The following is a 17988-nucleotide window of genomic DNA, read 5'->3' as shown; positions in this document are numbered from 1 at the left end:
AGATGATTAAGGGCTTGGAGCACCTCCCTTACGAGGAAAGGCTGAGAGAGCTGGGACTCTTTAGCCTGGAGAAGAGAAGGCTGAGGGGAGACCTTATTATGGCATACAAGTATCTAAAGGGTGGGTTGAAGGAGGATGGAGCCAGGCTCTTTTCATTGGTTCCAAGTGACAGGACGAGGGGCAATGGGCACAAGTTAGAACACAGGAAGTTCCGTTCAAATACACGGAAACAGTTCTTTACGGTGAGGGTGACAGAGCACTGGCACAGGCTGCCCAGGGAGGTTGTGGAGTCCCCTTCCCTGGAGATTTTCAAGACCCGCCTGGATGCAGTCCTGAGTAATGTGCTCTAGGCAATCCTGCTTTAGCAGGAGAGTTGGACTAGATGATCTCTAGAGGTCCCTTCCAACTCTGATAATTCTGTGATTCTGTGATTCTGTGAAATTAAAATATTTTCTAGTAGCCTTATTCTAGGATACTAAAGAGACAAAGTCTTCTCACTCTGTACTGCTATACCTTTCTCTGGGGGTTCTGCAGTGTTGGGAAGCCTTTGAAGGTATATTAGGTTTAGTATACATATCACTTAACATATTTGTTAAAGAAGCAGTTTTCATGCTGGGTTAAATGTGCTCTTTAGGTTAACTGTAATATTTGAGTATGGTCAGTCGTATGCGTAGTGTGGGGCACTCCAGAGATCATCTGGGAAGAGATGCTGAAGGAACTTGAGAGGGAATGGGGTGTACATGTAGTAAACTTAGATCTTGCCCCTCAAGCAGTTTAAAGCAACTAAAAGGCTGCTTGTCTCCAGAGACTGTGAAGTCTAAAAGTCAGTGTGGAGTACAGATAGGAAGTTCACGAATCAGTGGAAATGCACATCGGATACAGTGCTGTCTGTGAATGTATTGTGGCAACTTAAGGTTATAAGACTACCTAGTAACAATAAAGATGCAATACTATACAGAGTAATTTGTCAGTTTATATTTTAGGAAAAACTTTTTGAGTCCTCTTCAGTTTCTATTTACTTTCAGCCCTGGCGCCCCTGAGGAGATAACTGTGAGGAGAAATGTTGCCTAGAATTAGCATAGTAAAAAATTACAATGCACTATTGTTTTAAACTTTATCAAATACAATATGAGACCACTGGTGTAAATGAAGAAGGTGACTCTCAGTAAGTTTTCAGCATGTCTGTTGGTTAACTTGGAAATGGGATTCTTTGAAGAATAATAACTGTAGAACAGATTATTTTATTCCTTTTTTTTTTTTCTTTTTCTTTTCATTGCTTGCTGCTCTCATTTTACCACTGTTTGCCTATGGGATAACAAGTTTTATTAATTGTCTCTGAGTGAAACAAGTGCCTTTGACATAGCTGATTAAAGCTGACTTAAACAAAGTACTTGTATAATTTAATGGACATCCACAAAGTGAATCAGTAGATAATGGTTTTCTCTGAGTTCCAGTTACTAGAAAAGAGCAATTCCTTGCCTCCTTTTTCTCTACACAACTTGTAAAACTTAGAACTAGTAGCCAGTTTGCTGAGGTGTAGTCAACTTTGCTTCAGGCTTCTGATTGGGAGGTTTAGCTTCTCTGTATGGAGAAGGTAGACTTCCCTCAGAGGTTGTTCAAGGTTCTTTTTTTAAAAGTCTACTTGTCTGCTTTAACAGATGGAGCAGATGGACTCTAAAAGTTGGAGTTTGAATGTTCCCTGGTTGTGAATACAAGCAAACTCTTAAATTAGCTTCTACATGAAATCATTTGCTAGCTATATATTTAAAATTATTGGGGGGAAATCTTTAAAAGGCTTTAATATTTTCAGTTTATGTACAAAATATAAGTAGAGGTTGCCCCAGAACATAGAACATGGCTTATCTAAGTGACAGTCTAATAATATGACCTTAAAAAACCCCCAAACATTTTCTTAAATATTTTTTATTTTTCATGTTTAACTGCTTCCGGTTACCACTTCTAAGTTGAAAAAAAGTGAAGACAGCTTGAAAATGAACTTAACATACTGCAAATGCCAGAATTTCAAAATTATACTTGGTCCAACTGCAGGTTGTACCACTATAATCTAGAGCTAGTCCGAGGAAAGAAATAAAACCCTAGCTGTTGAAGAACAATAGAAACAACTAATCAAGATGCATGTTACTGTTGCAGAATTTTTTTGAGGAAAATTTTGCCATTAAGAAGAATCAGAACTTCCATTTGCTACAGCTCCCCTTGTGTATCTGTAGTTGGACTTGTCTTTTCTCCTGCGAAGGTCGGGGACCAGTTGGCCGATTCAAACCAATTGAAATTCTGTTCTGGTAGACCTAAGTCATCATTACACCGAGGGCTGGAATAAAGAGAAAAGGCATAATGGATATAGCATGTGGTTACATACAACCTTTTGGAATGCTGTGAATTTTATATTTTCCATAGTTGTGTTAACACTTGATGAGAGGAGCTTTTTCCATACAGAATGTTAGTCCTGAAAATGGAATATTTTAAGTGCCTTAATCGGAGTTCAGAGATCCTTCATTACAAATTTTGTGAGTGCTATTGTTTGCCTCCGTCCCCCCTCCCCCCCCCCCCCCCCCCCCCAATTTCTCAAGATGCTGTCACATATCAAATGAGGCCAGTTAGGGAAAATCTACGACGTTTCATATGTGCACCCATTTAGGAGAGCCATCTCTGCCTATTAAGTCTGAGTATTGTGGAAGGCCCTGCGGTCCAGCAAATGACAGGCTCTAGTGAGTCAGATGCGGGCTCTTTGCAGCAGCAGGTGTACAATACCTTCTAGAGAATGTTGCAAAAGAATGGTGAGAATATGCTGTAAATGTAATGCAACAAATAATGTGTGTCATGGTTTAACCCCAGCCAGCAACTAGGAGCATGCAGCTGCTCGTTCACTCCCCCCACCCTGCCGCCAGTAGGGTAGGGAGAAAAGGAGGGCAGGAAAAAAAAACCAAAACGCCAGGGTTGAGATAAAGACAGTTTAACAGAACACTAATGGAAGAGGGTAAAAAGAATATACAAAATTAAGTGATGCAACACAAGTTGCTCTCATCACCCAATGATCAGTTGCTCAGCCTGTCCCGAGCAGCGATGCCAGATCCCTGCCTCACGGCCAACCCCCATTTGTATACTGGGCACAGTGTCTATGGTGTGGAATATTCCTTTGGCCAGTTTGTCCTGGCTATGCTCCCTCTCAGCTTCTATGGGAAGCTGAAAAAGTCCTTGACTATAGCAACTACTAAAATAATGCATCACCAACTTTATTCTCAAACTACATCCAAAACACAGTAGCTACTAGAAAGAAAAACCAATAACTCTATCCCAGCTGTAACCAGGACAGTGTGTTATTTCTTCTTTCTAATGTGTTTATTTATGAGAAAGAAGCTAAACAGAGAGGAAAAGGTTGCATAGTTTAATTTCTGTTTGGTCTCTTTCCTACTGTTTCTTGGACTTATAGTGGCGTGTTATAGAACAAATTGATGCTGTACATGGCTGCTTGGTTTAGAACCAGCTAAAAGAGAACAACCATGGAGAGTGCTGTGTATTTCTTTGCAATAAAGAATTGCTGTCCTGAGGATGATAGAGCAGCTAATATAAAGAATCTGGTTAATACTGGTTCCGTTAATTGAGTATAATTCTGATATGGTAGCATACAGTACAAATAACGTGAGCTGTATTTTGTTATCTTTTAATACATCCATTTGCAAAAAAGGAGGTGCATTACCATCTGGTTAGTCTTTGATTTCCCTACTGAAATATTACTCTGATGCTACTTTTATTCGTCTAGATGTTAAACAAGTGTGATTTGCTTTCCCCTTGCGGTCCTGCAGCAGGCCTTTTATAAGTGCTATATGGTATTTAATTTACAGTTTCCTCACCTGATACATTTTGGATGTCAGTAGACTTCATCTGAATTTTTTTAACTCTTTCCGTGCATTTCCAATGAAGAAGGTGTTTAATTGTATTCTTTAAATAAATTAATACTGGGAGACTTTATTCCAGAACTTAAATATGTTCAAACTTAACCATACAGACTGACTTGAGATTTCTAGTTTTCTGATAGTTATCCTTACTTGCTCCTACCGTAGAACATGTACAAGCTTGTTTCCGGTATAGCGTACCAATAGCTCTCAACTGCTAACACACTGTGTACTGCTTTTATCGATGTGGTTGTGGGAAAAATGATGATAAATTTCATTTGAGGTTATCATCTTATTTAACTTGAGTTGATTATTATCGGGTACTAGGTTACTGCAACTAGGCAAAATGGAATTTAACCTGAACTGGCATGATCTCTTAAACGTTGTGATGAGCACTGGTATTTTATTTTCTTTTTCTCCCCAAAATCTGTCCTTGAAAGAAAACAGATTCTTTTCCTTAAGAAATCATTCCTTTGGTTATTTTTGCCTTGGGCAGAACAAACAGAAAAACTGCAAAGTTTCTGTATGTTTGTCCAGTTTGTGGCCCAGATCTAGCCTGTCCGAAGATCCTAGCTAGCTCCCAAATAATCTTAACTCCTAATCTGTCTGTGGATGTGCAGGCCTTTCAGCTGGCAGGTGCTGTGACCATTGCGTGCGTTGAGCACAATGCAGAAGTGCCTGAAACCCAATTCTCTCTATGTGGCTTGGGAACACAAGACAGTCTTGCTACAAAGTGCCTGAGACGTAAGTGCTCTGGCAGCTCTTGCTGTCATCGTTTGCTTGAGCGTCGTTTCAATGAAAATAACCATCTTACCTCATCTCCAAAATGTACATATTTTAACAGTCCTCAGTTTGCTCTGGCATCTGCAGCTCTGGCATCCACAGCATTAAACTGCTTACTAATAATAAATGTGAGCAGCACGTATAAGCCCCCTCATGGATCTTAGTAGGGGATAATCTTTGTGCGATCTTTCTGTAACCTTCAGATAAGCTTACTGCTTTCTTGAACTTCTGTTTTACAGCACAAATGGTTCAACAATGCTGTTCTTTTCAACAACAAATCACAGTAACAAGGCGTACAATGCAATTAATGAACAGAATTTCATGGATGGTACATAACATAAATTTGTCAAACTTCATAAATGTGGTATGTCCGACTGGAACATATGCAACATTTAGACTAGTTTTAAGACTTGGAAGCACTGTAGCACATTACAGTGTGATACTTGGCCAGTGCAAAAGTTTACCTCCATCTCTGTTGGACCGACTCTCAACTTGTAAATCCCGAACTTACTCTAAAATTGAAATCCTTGAAATCCTCACTCCGTTTGCTACAAAGTTAACTCCAGGGATAGACTAAAAAAAAAAAAAACCAAACACCAAAACCCCACATTTTCAGTTACAGGGAAGAGGGGATCCACGTGAAGGTAACAAAAGCGAGCCTCTGCTGCAATTGTGAACCCTTTGACAGCTGAGCCGAAGCTCGATCGCGGGGACGGAGCTGACGGTGCCGCGCGTCCCGCCGCGCCGGACGGACAGGACGGCGCACCCGGACCGGCCGGCAGTGCCTGGCCGCCCGCAGACCCGCGTTAGCAGCCATGCTGAGGAGGGTGAGACGTCGTAAGGGCTCGGAGCATTTCACGGCGCTCCTGTCGGGTTTTTCGGAGGGGGTGGTTTGCGAGACCGCCGCCCCCGCCACCCCGCCCGCCGCTGCTCTCGGCCTTCCGCAGCGCTGCCTGGCTCCTGCCGTCGGCGCTCGACGCGCGCTGCCTGGCGCCGCCGCTCTGGCTGCTGGGTCCGGGCGCTGCGCCGCGGCCTCAGGCTCCGCTCCTGCCCGCAGAGCTCGGCGGCCGCCCCGGCCGCTTCCCGCGCTCCGAGAGGAGCTGAGGTGAGGTGAGGCGAGGGGAGCGGGCTCTGCTCCGTCGGCTTCAGTTCCCACACGCCGCGCCCCGCCGGGGCCGCCGCAGCCATGACCACGGAGGACGAGATCATCCGCATCGCCAAGAAGATGGACAAGATGGTGCAGAAGAAGAACGCGGTGAGCGGGGGCGGGACGGGACGGGACGGGAGCCTCCGCAGGCCTCGGCCGGCTCCTCGGTCCCTCCTTGGAGCGGGCCCGGGGCCTTCCCCCTTCCCGCCGTGCGGCGCCCGGGTCCCTTCACCGGCCTCCGCTTCTCCCGCCGCTGCCTGGCGGCCCTGGCGCCTTCCTCGCCGCCCCGTGGCTCCCCCCGCACCGCCCCGCCGACGTGGAGTCGCCGCCCGCTGCGGCGCGGGGGGGCGTGGGGGGGGAACGGCGGTCTCTGTCCTGACAGGCGGCCGGCCGTCCTCCCTCCCTCCTCCCCGGCGGCTTTGCCCCCGGCCGCCCTCCGCATTGCCGGCCGGCGGCGGGGAGCGAGCGGGGCCTCCCCCCGCTCCACCTCAACGTGGAGCCGCGGGGAGGTTCCTGCACCCCCCCGGGCACCGACTCTGGTTCCAAACGGTGTTACCCTCCGCTGCCCATTCATTAAAATCGCGATGTGGGGCTGACTGGAGAGCGGGATGTGAAGGGGAGCCCGGTCGCGTAAAGGAGAATGCCTGCGGGGGCGGCCGCCTTTGGATGGGCTGTTTTCGCTTTCAGGCGTGAAAGCCGGAGGCTTATGCGGGATGGGCAAACTAAAATATGAATGAAGAACCCTAATTCTCCTTCGGCAGGGCGGCCAGAGTTGTGTGGGCACACTTCTGAAGCAGATGGGGGATGGGAGGCACTTTTAAAAATATATATATTTTTTTTTTTTTTAAACCTGAAACAATGTATGAGTATTGCTTTAACTGAGTTTATTAATTCAGGAAATAACTTTTGTATCAGAGTGGATCTAAAATATAGTTAGGCGTGATTCCATTAGCTTACTTCAAGTGTTATTCTCATGTATGCCCTTAATACAGAACGTTTTCATGTAACATAGAATCATAGAATGGTTTAGGTTGGAAAGGACCTTGAAGATCAGCTAGTTCCAACCCCCTTGCCATAGGCAGGGACACCTCCCACTAGACCAGGTTGCCCAAGGCCACGTCTATGCTATCCTTGCAAAAACATCAAAATAAGTAAAATCAGAGTGTGCAGCGACAACCAAATACTTGGTTATGGTTACACATAAAATAGCATACAAGTAAATCGTAAATTCTGTTTACTACTTTATCTGGTGGGCACATTTTTATGCTCTTGTAATTTGTGTATTTGTGATTGCTGCAATCTTCCTGCAAGCTACTATTTTAGTACATAAAGTTAACGTCTTTTCTGTATGTTATAATAGTGGATTAAATGCTCAATATTAGTGATAGCTCAGAACTGAGCAGTGTGGAATTTCAATTAATAGACGACATTTTTTTTTCTGTTAAGATAATGGAAATTATAAATAACATTTTTAAATAAGATTTGCATATTTATAGAAATACTAATTGCATTAGACTAATGAAATTTGTTTGGTTCAGAATCCAAAAAAAGTAATTGCATGTACACACAGGCCATGCTTTGCTGTGTTTCAAAATCCTTGACGTTCGGTAATATTATATGCTTTAGCTCAGATACATTTTAGCTCTCTGATGATGCAGTGGGGAGACAGAAGCCTTGTCTAATGGAAAGAATTTTTTACAACCAACATTTGATTATTGTCTTAATTTTTTTCTGCTCCCTCTTTATTTCTATACCCTGTGCTTTTCAGCACAAAAGTATTCAGTGTCTCACTTCCCTGATTCTGAAATTGAAGTAGTGGCTCTTTCCTATGGGGTGTGGAAAGTGTGAAAACATACTGACTGTGGAAATTTTAAATATGGTAATGAGAATGACAAAATGCAGTCAATTCAATTTTATTTGGAAGATTTCTGACAAAAAAAAAAAAAGACAAATCTCAAGTAATATGGGAAGGACTTTTGATGCTGGGTAGCATCGCTGCAGCAGTACCAGAGATGCTCCTGGTGACCCCAGTGTATTTCTCTGTGATCTGGGAGGTGTCGGAATTTGGATGTAATTTCTAGCATCAGCTGGGGACATGTATTCACACTCTAGCGTGTGTAACCTAATTAACGTTCAAAGCTCTAGGGAGCGGTGCAGTGTCTTTGCTGAGGTCAGTGTAGGTCTGATGTGGCCAAAGGCAAGCGCGCACAGCTGTGCCAGGCTGGAGCCAGCGGCTGGGTCTTTATCTTCACCCCTGTCCCAGGAGTGAGAGCATGTGCAGCACCAGAAGCAGTTTTGCTTTTGTACTTTGTTGGAACAGAACTCGTTGGTTCCAGCTTGTTACCGCACACAAGTGGCTCTGTTGTTAGTTTGATGCTGTCTCAAAAACCTTTTAAGTCTGAGGACCTGAGCTGCCTCTGTGGCTGGTAGTTGAGATCTGACAGTTTATCCAAAGCATGCGTGTATACCGTGATAAAAACCCTTAGCTGTACGCTAGGAGAGGAAGTACATCACTATTTTAACTCAAGATGCCTCTGTATTTTTCATACTAGTCTAGTAAGATGTTTCTTTTCTAATTGTGCAGTGTGATTTCCTACCTAATCCTGCCCTGCAGTTGAAATGCAAACTTTAGAGAAGTTATTATGATCATTTCTATGAAGAGGTACTTCATTGTCTCACAAAGATGAAGCTGAATTGAGGAATGCACTCTTACTTAAGTACCTGCTGGATAATGATGCTCCTGACAACCTCTTGTATTCATTTCTCCATTTTTACTCAACAAGAAAAGGTGTTTGGTGTATGTCTTTGAGTGAGAAAGGTTTGATAAAACCCATCAATAAAAGGAAAAAGAAAAAGCTTTGATACCTTTTCACTCTGAAGTTGTCAAGACTCAGATGGCAAGAGATGCTTCATCTCATACAAAAGGTGACTCTGTGGCTGGTGGCAAAGTGCTGTTTGGCATTTCTTTTGATCAGTTGAAAAGGCAGGACGTGCAGACAGCCTTCCTGAGTCAGACTCTTGGTGATTTGCCTTGACTAAGGATTTAATTGCAGCTGTGCAGATTTTATAACTACTTTAGTGAAGTGATATACGCAGGTCTTTTATGTTGAAGGACGAAATAATAATGCAATGTTGTATTTAATACACTGTGAGATACAGATTTCTGCTGTTACTTCAAATACTGGTTGCATGTCTGAAATAGGTATTACTCCACCTTCAGAATAACTGTGATTGGATTAAAACACATGTAGTGCCTTGTAGCTTTTATTGTGCATAAGTACACTTTTCTTTCATTAAGCTGCTGTAATGAATAGGTATGAAAAATAGGGTTGCACCCATGGAGTAAAAAAATCAAGAACTGCTGAGTAAGTTTAAAGAAGAAAATGTAAAATTGTCCATGTTACTAAATGTTTGTTCCCTTAAGTAGAACAGAATTGTAACTGGATAGTTCCGCTGTCTTCCATTTTCTATTGCCTGAAGCATAGCGATATATAGAACATCATTCTGGTGTTATGATCTGATCAACTGAGAGGAGTAATCTACTAAATCTGTATGAAGCTGACTTCTGTTATTTCAAGTAACAAGGTAAACTGGAAGCCAACCAGCCTAGTGGAATGGGGCATTGCCTTTCATTTTCTATAAAGTTACAGAAATGCCTTTAAAAGAAGATTTATAATGATGTTCTTAATGGATGGGATTTTTTTAAACAGAGAAGTCTTACATTAGAAAAATAGGAATTACAAGTTTTACTGTGCGACTTCCACTGTGGTTTTGATGAAAAGAGAGCATTTCACATTATGCTAAGAAAGGTGGTTGTGAAAAACTGCTTAGTTAAACTCAATTCAATATAAATTTAATTTTAAAGCAGCTAATTCTTGGTACACGTAAAAAAATTGATTGGAGTGAAGGCTTAGAAGGCATTAGTGCATTAGAAATTTTGGTAATTTGATACAGAAAACAGCATGAAATGTAGGTAACATCTTCTGTGTAGGGAGTACCTGAGTTTTTTTACTTGTTGCATGGTTTGTTAAATTTCAAGTTACTAGTTTTAGAAAATGTTTAGACTGAGAATAATAAAGTTGTTTTGACATCTACAATTGGAAAAAGATTTTGCAGAGCTATCGCTGTTGGGACGGCCAGACTTCCCTCCCATGTCCCCAGTGGCTCACCTACTGCAGGTGTCTTCTTAAATATGATCTGGATCTGTCAACAGCTCTGCCCGCTGTCTTCAGCTTTACTGGGCTCCGTCCCCATGACTATTTCCAGTCGTCTTCTTCCTTAGCATCACGTCGGGGTCACCATTTGTGGCGGTTGAAAGACACAGACTCTGATATGCAGGATCGAAATCAAAATCCCAATCGGCTTTATTAAGCAAGCATGCTCTTTATATACTTTTCTACCAAGGCCAGTAATTTTCTACTTTACTTGTTTACACCATTGTGTACTCTAAAAGATCACATTCCCACCGAAAAGGGAATCTCTCTTCCCTGTGAGCAGCACCTCCTTATCTAGGGAGTAGCTTCACACAACTTCATTGTCTGCCAAAACAGTTCTGCAGCTGCTTATTCCTCCCTATTAGTTCTACCACACTTAACCCTTTTTTTGTCTCAGTCCCCATACAGAGCCAAAGAAATTTTGATTAGACTGTATTTCTAAGAGGTGAAGAGTGTGCTATAATTCCTACTTTGCATTACAGTATCATTGTTATGCTAAAATCACAGACTACAATAACCAGTGTTTATTTTGAAATCACATATCATGTACAGTTTGCTAATAATTGGTTTGGAGGTAAGTGTTATTGGATGGTATTTTTGAAAATGGCACATTGACTTTTGTCATTCATTTTGTTTTGCCTAAGAAAATTTTCTTGAATTTGATTTTGCTTTGTAGTAGTGAAGACAGTTGACTTGCTTTACTTGGGTCTGTGTTAGCACAGAAGAAACCATGCTTATGGCTGTTTAGAGAAAGAAATGGTTTAGTATGCTAACTCAATTTAGTACCTGAAAACAGCATGACATTTCCCAGTCTTGCATCATTGCTGCCAAAATTCTATGGTTAAAATTGGGGAAGTTTTGTGTATCATGAATAAGACTTTTTGCTATGATGGCAAAATAGTAAAACTTTTGTTTTATAAATGAATTGGGTTTGTGTAAGGTGGGATCATGGGGCAAGGCTTCTTTGGTGTCAGATGCGTTTAGAAAACAGAGGTTGCAGCAGACATTTGAATGCGTCCAAAGCTGTACATGTTTGGATGTGACACGCAAGTTCCACTTTCATCTTTCTTAGCCTGTTGGTTATTTCATGTGCTATCTTTAGTGGTTAAATTGTAAGACCTACAGATGCAGCAGGAGATGACAAGAGTTTCATTGCAACAGGTGTCCTATTAGAAGTTGATTAGGGAGAATTTAAAAATAAAGATGAGCACAATGCATATTGAAGTAAACAAAATATGATGAGCTGAGAGAGAGGTAAGGAAAGAGGAATCAAATTCCAAATATCTGCAAATAGGAAAATCTGTAGAGTTTGTTTCCAAACCTTGTGAAGTTAAAAAAAAAAAAAAAAAGGGCAGGAAGGTAATGTGCTTAGCCTGAGTAGAGCAAGCTCCTGTATGCGAAGGCTGTTGCCTTCTTGCTGTTTATAGCTTACAGGTTCAGAACCATACGCGCTTGACGCGCTTGATTAATAGCAAAACCTCTCAACCTTTAGGAGGTTGCTATAGTCTGGCAACTCATGTGGACAGTCGGAAGTGGATGGTGCAGAGCTTTGCTTAAGTAGGGGCAGTAAATCATCAGAGATGTAGAGGTTAAAGTAAATTATGGAGCTCACATTTATGAAAACTTTTTTTAAAGTAAAGCCAACATTGCCAAGGAATGAATTGTTAGTCAGAGTAGCTGTGTATAGAGTTTATTAGTGCCGAACAGTACAATCTCTGAAGTTAACTCCTATATCTAGAAAGTTGCTGCCTACACAGTATTAGTTTAAACCTTTCCTTAGAGTCTTATCAGGTGTCTGATCACAGTTTTTAAACCAATAAACTTTTCTGGCTTTACCACACAACCACAAATACAGTTAAGAATGTTGGTTATATACATTTTATATATATTGTTATATACGCGTGTATATACATGCACATTATATTATTTTTTTTTTCTTAAAAGAAAAACCCACAACAGCTGAATAATAAACAATTGCATTAGCTCAGATGTTACAGCACATTAGGATGGGCTCTGGCTTCTGGTCTGGAACATGTTGATGCTTGACAAGTCTGGTATAGGCTGAAGAGCGTTGTCTGCACTAATCTATGCAGCCTAATCTGTGTATTTCATTGAATTACTATTTAAAATTAATAGTTGAAAATAAGACTTGAAAGCAAGTCTTGCTCAGCTTTTTTTATTTGGGCATCTGTTGGTGGACACACTCACAAAGTTGTCTTTTTCTATAACTGTGTCTTTTTCTGTAGCTGTGTCTACTAAAATAGTGTAATCTAATCACAGTTTTTAAACCAGTAAACTTTTCTGGCTTTACCAGACAAATACAAATACAGTTAAGAATGTTGGTTATATATGTTTTATATATATAGTTATATGTGCGCATATATATATGCACATTATTGATGGCTGTGCAGAGCTTCTCAACTCCAAGTTCTTGTGCTAAAACAGGTGAGGTTGTTCTGAACTGAAAATTGCTGTAGACTGTCTGGCTTGTTTCTGATGCTGTTAAGTGAAGTACCCTTGAGGCTGTTTTCTTGAGGATGTGTGTTGGTTAAGTAGTAATTGACAGAATGCTTTAACTAGCATTTGAATTATATGGGATAAAACTTCTGTAGTCCTTGAGTGAACACTTTGATTTCTGAGTTAAGACTTGTTAATGCTTAGAGTTTGTGGAGCAGAACATTCCTTATCTTAGAGTTATTCTGTGGATAAATTGGGAACTGATGGCTTGAATCCAGTCTTGATCTTGAAGGCAGATAACAATATATTGTTGATATTATATTTAAAGTACCTGATTGCTACTATTCTTTTTTTCTTTCTTTTTTGCAGGCTGGAGCTCTTGATTTATTGAAGGAGCTTAAGAATATTCCCATGACCCTTGAGTTGTTACAGGTATGGTTTTCTTATTGTTGTTACATTGCAAATATTAACTCCATAATGGTGAATGTAAAGCCAGCAAATTTGGAAGAAGGTTGCACTATTAAAGTAGATTCCTATGTAGAAATTTCTTGGAGGAATCAATGTTGTTATAGAGTAACTAGTCTTATTTCACCCTGATTTAGGGCACTTAAGTGTTTTCTTCCAGTAGTGAGCTCTTAAAGCTTATCTTTCTATTTAATTTGAAAATAATGAATTTTGTCATGGACAAAGGGGAAGAGCTGCTTATAAACTTACCTTACATATAATCTTAACTTCTTACTAACACGGATGTGATGTGCTTCCTTCCTTCTGAAGGAGAATGCACCCAATTACAGCTGATATCTCTAACACAGTATTTTATATATTATGTATATATTCTCTCACAATGTAACTCAGTGAACTTTATTTGCATGACAATTTCAGAGTTTGTCATCACTGAACAACTTCTGTTCCAAAGTAACTAGATATTTCCTCTCTGTGAAAATTTTCAAATGGCAGAGATAAATGTAAGACCTGATTTGCTGTGGTAGCTACTTAAATTGGAAGAGACTGAAAAGTAGCTTTTTTTCTAAGAGACAATTAATAGTCACAGATACAGAATTAGCTATAATGTTCAAATCTTATGTGTCAGTGGCAATGCCATTCTTAATGTATGCATCCTATATATTTACAGAATGTACTTAGTACCATATTACTAATACTATTTGTAACAGAAGGTAGGAATTTAGAAGTGTCATCTTCATGCATGAATGAGCATGGCTGATATGACGCTGCAACCTTCTCCCCTATGTCCAACCTCCTTCCTTAAAAAAGAACAAACACAAAACTCCACTGAAAAAAACAAAACAAAACCCTTAAGCCCTACGCAAAACAACAACAAAACCCAGAAGAACCCTCTGTTAACGTGATTCTTTTCAGTTCCTTTGTGCAGGTCTTAATACAAAGCATTTGTGTAATAATGTTTTTTTTTTTTGCCTTTGAAATGAAAAATCTCTCTGCAAGTGCTCTGGAAATTCTGTAAATTCTGCTATGCAAACCTGTTCTGCTTGGTGTGCAGAATGAGGCTAGAAGGAGAAGCTTTACGCAGAACCGTGAGGATCTGAAGAATGTACAAGTAGAAAATACTCTTTTTTCAGTTGCAATGAAAACCTTAGAACTGCTATGAACAGAGGAGGATTCTTAATCTTGCTAAGTACAAACAAGTTCAACTGTCTGCCTTTTAGGGTACTTGTGTAACCCTGACTTAATTTATATAGGATTGCATATTAATTCTGGACAGTTTTCTAACCCACTTGAAAGCGGCTTACTTATGCCCATCCATATGGTAGGTACCTGGTTTTAGAGTGAAATAATATTTGCAGTAAAAGACTGTTTTTAATCTGTGTTGGGGTGGGCACCATATAAGTTTGTAACGAAGATTTCTCTGTGTTACAGTAGGTCTAAAGAGATCAGGTATTTTAGCGTACTCTTGCACAGTAGGTTGACTGTAGCTTAGTTAAGAAATCTTTTTTAAGTGCCCACAGCTGTATTCAAAACAGTTCCGCCATGTAGGATTTCATTTAGCAACATGTTTAAGCTCAAATTTACGTTATTTCTGTTGAGAGTTTTATGGATATGTAAAGTCTGCTGTAAATTTTCTGTTAGTCTCCCAGATTTGCTTAAGGAACAGAGGACACAGAGTAACAGTTGAAATGCGAAGTGATCATATGCATTGCTCTGGTAGTGGCTCATTAGTGTGCTAATGTCAAGAAGGGTGATGATCATGAGAAAGTGGGAGCACTGACTTCCTCTGTGTAGATGGAGATATCTATTGAATGTTTTTGAACAGACGAAACGCAGGACGCAAGTGAAAAGCATACTTCCACACCCATTTTTAAGCAGTTTTGAAAACTGTCTGCATTGAGAAAAGCACTGCTAGCTGATCCGAGTTTCGTTATTCCTGTGTAGTAAGAGAAGTGACGATTTTTCCTGTAACATGACTGTTGCTGTCAGTCTGAGTTGGCGAGGTCCTCTGAACAATTTACAGGTATGTGGAACAGGAAGGTACGCATCAGTAGTCTGGACTTGTGCTTGTGTCTCGTGTCTTTCTCGCCTGGTTTTTGTCACGGAAAGCCGAAGTAGTTACAGACAATAATACGACTGTGTCATATCTAACGAGGTTTATGTAAGCAAGCTGATCCTTGCTCAGCTAGGCAGGGAGCCAGTCGCCTTCCTCACACGTGACTGATCCGGTGGTCAGAATTGCAAATCTGTTTAGCAGCCGCACAGTATTAAAGGCATCATGTCACTGGTGCTAATTGTGGGTAGGGCACAGCTAAGCAGTGAGGGAGGCAGACGGTCTTTATTTTAACAAACAGGTTTTACTGGTACTTGTGCACATGCATGCAAAACTAGGCTGTGATGGACAGTCCTCGTTCATGACTTCCTGCCAGTTCACTGGTGAGCCGGGGAGACCTGGGAACCTGGAGGCGGTTGTTCTTCAGGGCTTAATTTGGCTCTGCTTTTGTCTGGGTGCTCACCAGCACTCTGTCCTCATACTCACTTACAATTTAAAGTTGTTAACACCTCTGCTTGCTTCAGTGGTTGCTTTTCTTCCCCAACTCTGTTCCTTACATTGTCTCATTTTGTCTGGCTTAGAGAAGAGTAGCTGCCACCGTATGCTTTATTTTGGGCTCAGTCATAGGTTACTCACGCCAGCTGTTGCTCACCCCGACCGAAGGCTGCTTGGCCTACAGCTTGAAAGCTTCAGGGGTGAAAACAGCTGTCTTGCGCTGTCTCTGAGCCTCTTTACTCTCAGAAGGCAGATGAAAAGGGCTCTAGAATTTGAAGTGGGGAAGAATGATCCATTAAGAATGCATTTTGGACAGGCTGAGGAAGGTTTTCATATACCTCCACACTTACAAACTAGCACAGAGAGACAGCAATTCCACAGGTTACACTGGGCTAGGCAAAAATACCGATGTTTTCCACTTGAAGTGGGTCTCACAAGAACAGCTTCTTAGGCTGGAAGACTGAGGAAATTTCAAAGGCTGACGGTTCATCATTAAAGCACAGTTATTTTGAGAATATAACACTGATCTTGTGATTACCTTTGTCAGTTTGCGGGCAAATAAATTGGTTGATCATTCCTTTCCCTCTCTTGAGGCAAGGCCAGATCAGGTGCTCTCTAAAAGCAAAAACTGTGTTTATGTCCTGCCTCAAGAAAGCCAGCAGTTTAGATAGTTACCGTAATCTGTTTCTTTGGTGTGATCAGACAAAGAAAATAATTTATCCAATTAATTTTGAGTTTTACTTGAGTTTTTGAGTTTCACTTACCTAAATAAGCCTGTAAGTTGGTGTCTTTCCTTTTTGCTGATGAGAGTTGGCCATGGTTGTACCCAGTTATCAGTGGAGGATTATTTTTTTTTTGTAGATACATTTTTCTCATTCAGTTATGATGAGTATTTTATGGTTTTCCAAGCACTAGTTATTCTTTACTGTCTGAACATAATGTCCAGAGTATGTGTTTAACATGTCAAGACTGTTAGTCTGAGTGAGCAGAATCCATCTTGAAACACTTTAGTTACAGGTGAGTAACCATATGTTTTCTTTAATCCAAAATACATGTTTAGAGTTGATGCTCAGACCTGAGGCTATTTGATGTGTTTCCTTTGCTGAAATAGCTACGGAATATTTCAGTACATTTTCCGTCATTTGGCACATCCATGGTGCCCCAAAAAGCGTTGTGTGTGTTGTAAGGAGTACTTTACAGGAACAAATAATTCCCATTTTTAGTGAGCCACAAAGATTTAAATTTTCTTTTAAAGGAGAAGGAAATTTATGATGACGTACTGCAAAAGTAAGTAGAATGAATTGTATTTACTGAGTCCTGTAAATAGTAAATGCAACAAAACCGAGCCTCTTGAAAACAATTTAAAAAATTTAGTCATCAATCAAAGTATGAAATGATAATAAAATACTTACTTGTATTTTTAAATGCTTATCTCCTCTTGTAAACCTAAAAGTGTGGAAATGTTGTACTTGTTAGATTAACACGGTAGTCTTCTAAAATGAAACTTTTGTTGCTGTTGAGCTAGATTTCTGTCGTCTTCCACGAGTGGATTGTAAATTAATCTCTTCTTCATTCGATAGGTGGCAGTAGTGCCAAAGGTTTAAAGCTTGTCACTATCTTGGCCTTTGAGAGGGGTAGACTAGTCTTACTGTTTCTGTGTAAGAGCAGAACCCTCTTGTGCTTAAGATTTTAAAGAATCTCAGTGTTGTCAAAATTATTAAGAACCTAAAACGTGGTCTCTCCCAACTGATATTGCAGCTTCTTCTACAGCCACTAAATGGGAATTCTAAGAGTATGAAGTTATTGAAGCAGTTGGCAAGCTTCTGATCATGCCAAAACATACAGTCATTGCTTCACAGAAAAATAAGGTTTTGAGGCTAGAACTGTTGCTAAAAATTTTATGTAACATTAATATGTATATAAGATTTTCATGTTAGATGTTTTGGATGTTGTACTTACTTTATGTAAGTAGTTCTGCAAAGCTTTTTGAAAAGGTTTGGGAGCAAAAATCTTCTGATTGACTCCCCTTAACCCTCCTGTCCATCGTTCCACCCTCCCCCCGAAACTTCTGCGATGGAGACAGATGTATACTGTTGTATTTCTTTTTAAAATGTCTATGTTGTTAAAGTAAGTTTTGTAAAGGCTTGCAGCATTTAATCCTGATAGTCTTAAAAAGAAAGAAGCCCACAAAAACAAGGGAAAAATACTTTAAAAAAAATTATGTCAAAGTACAACTTTATATATGTTTACTTGTTAAATTGTCTACATGTTGCCTTTTATCATGTATATTTTTATTTCTTTTGCAGTCTACCAGAATTGGAATGTCAGTGAATGCGATACGCAAGCAAAGCACAGATGAAGAAGTTACATCTTTAGCAAAATCTCTTATTAAGTCTTGGAAGAAACTGTTAGGTATGGCGACAGAAAATTCCCCCCCACACACTCTTGCATGTTTTAACTGTCTGC

At 40.5% G+C, this 17988-nt stretch overlaps 1 protein-coding gene across 3 annotated transcripts in view; it reads left to right on the top strand.

The window, feature by feature from the left end:
- LOC309686440 (transcription elongation factor A protein 1) overlaps positions 1-17988 on the top strand; it is a 50870-nt gene that overhangs the window by 16005 nt on the left and 16877 nt on the right. For 2 of the 3 annotated variants that reach the window (XM_082499133.1, XM_082499132.1), the window contains exons 1-3: positions 5779-5949; positions 12882-12944; positions 17829-17934. In XM_082499133.1, coding sequence (XP_082355259.1) covers positions 5881-5949; positions 12882-12944; positions 17829-17934 — 238 coding nt within the window. In that variant the 5' untranslated portion in view covers positions 5779-5880. Of the gene's footprint in view, positions 1-5778; positions 5950-12881; positions 12945-17828; positions 17935-17988 lie in introns of those variants that run through there. The other variant, XM_082499136.1, reaches the window with a different exon arrangement.

This window comes from Vanellus vanellus (genome assembly GCF_965231255.1).
Source record: "Vanellus vanellus genome assembly, chromosome: 2".
Lineage (NCBI taxonomy): Eukaryota > Metazoa > Chordata > Aves > Charadriiformes > Charadriidae > Vanellus > Vanellus vanellus.
The sequence above is the reverse complement of the archived record's forward strand: the minus strand, read 5'-3'. Positions and strand labels throughout refer to the sequence as shown.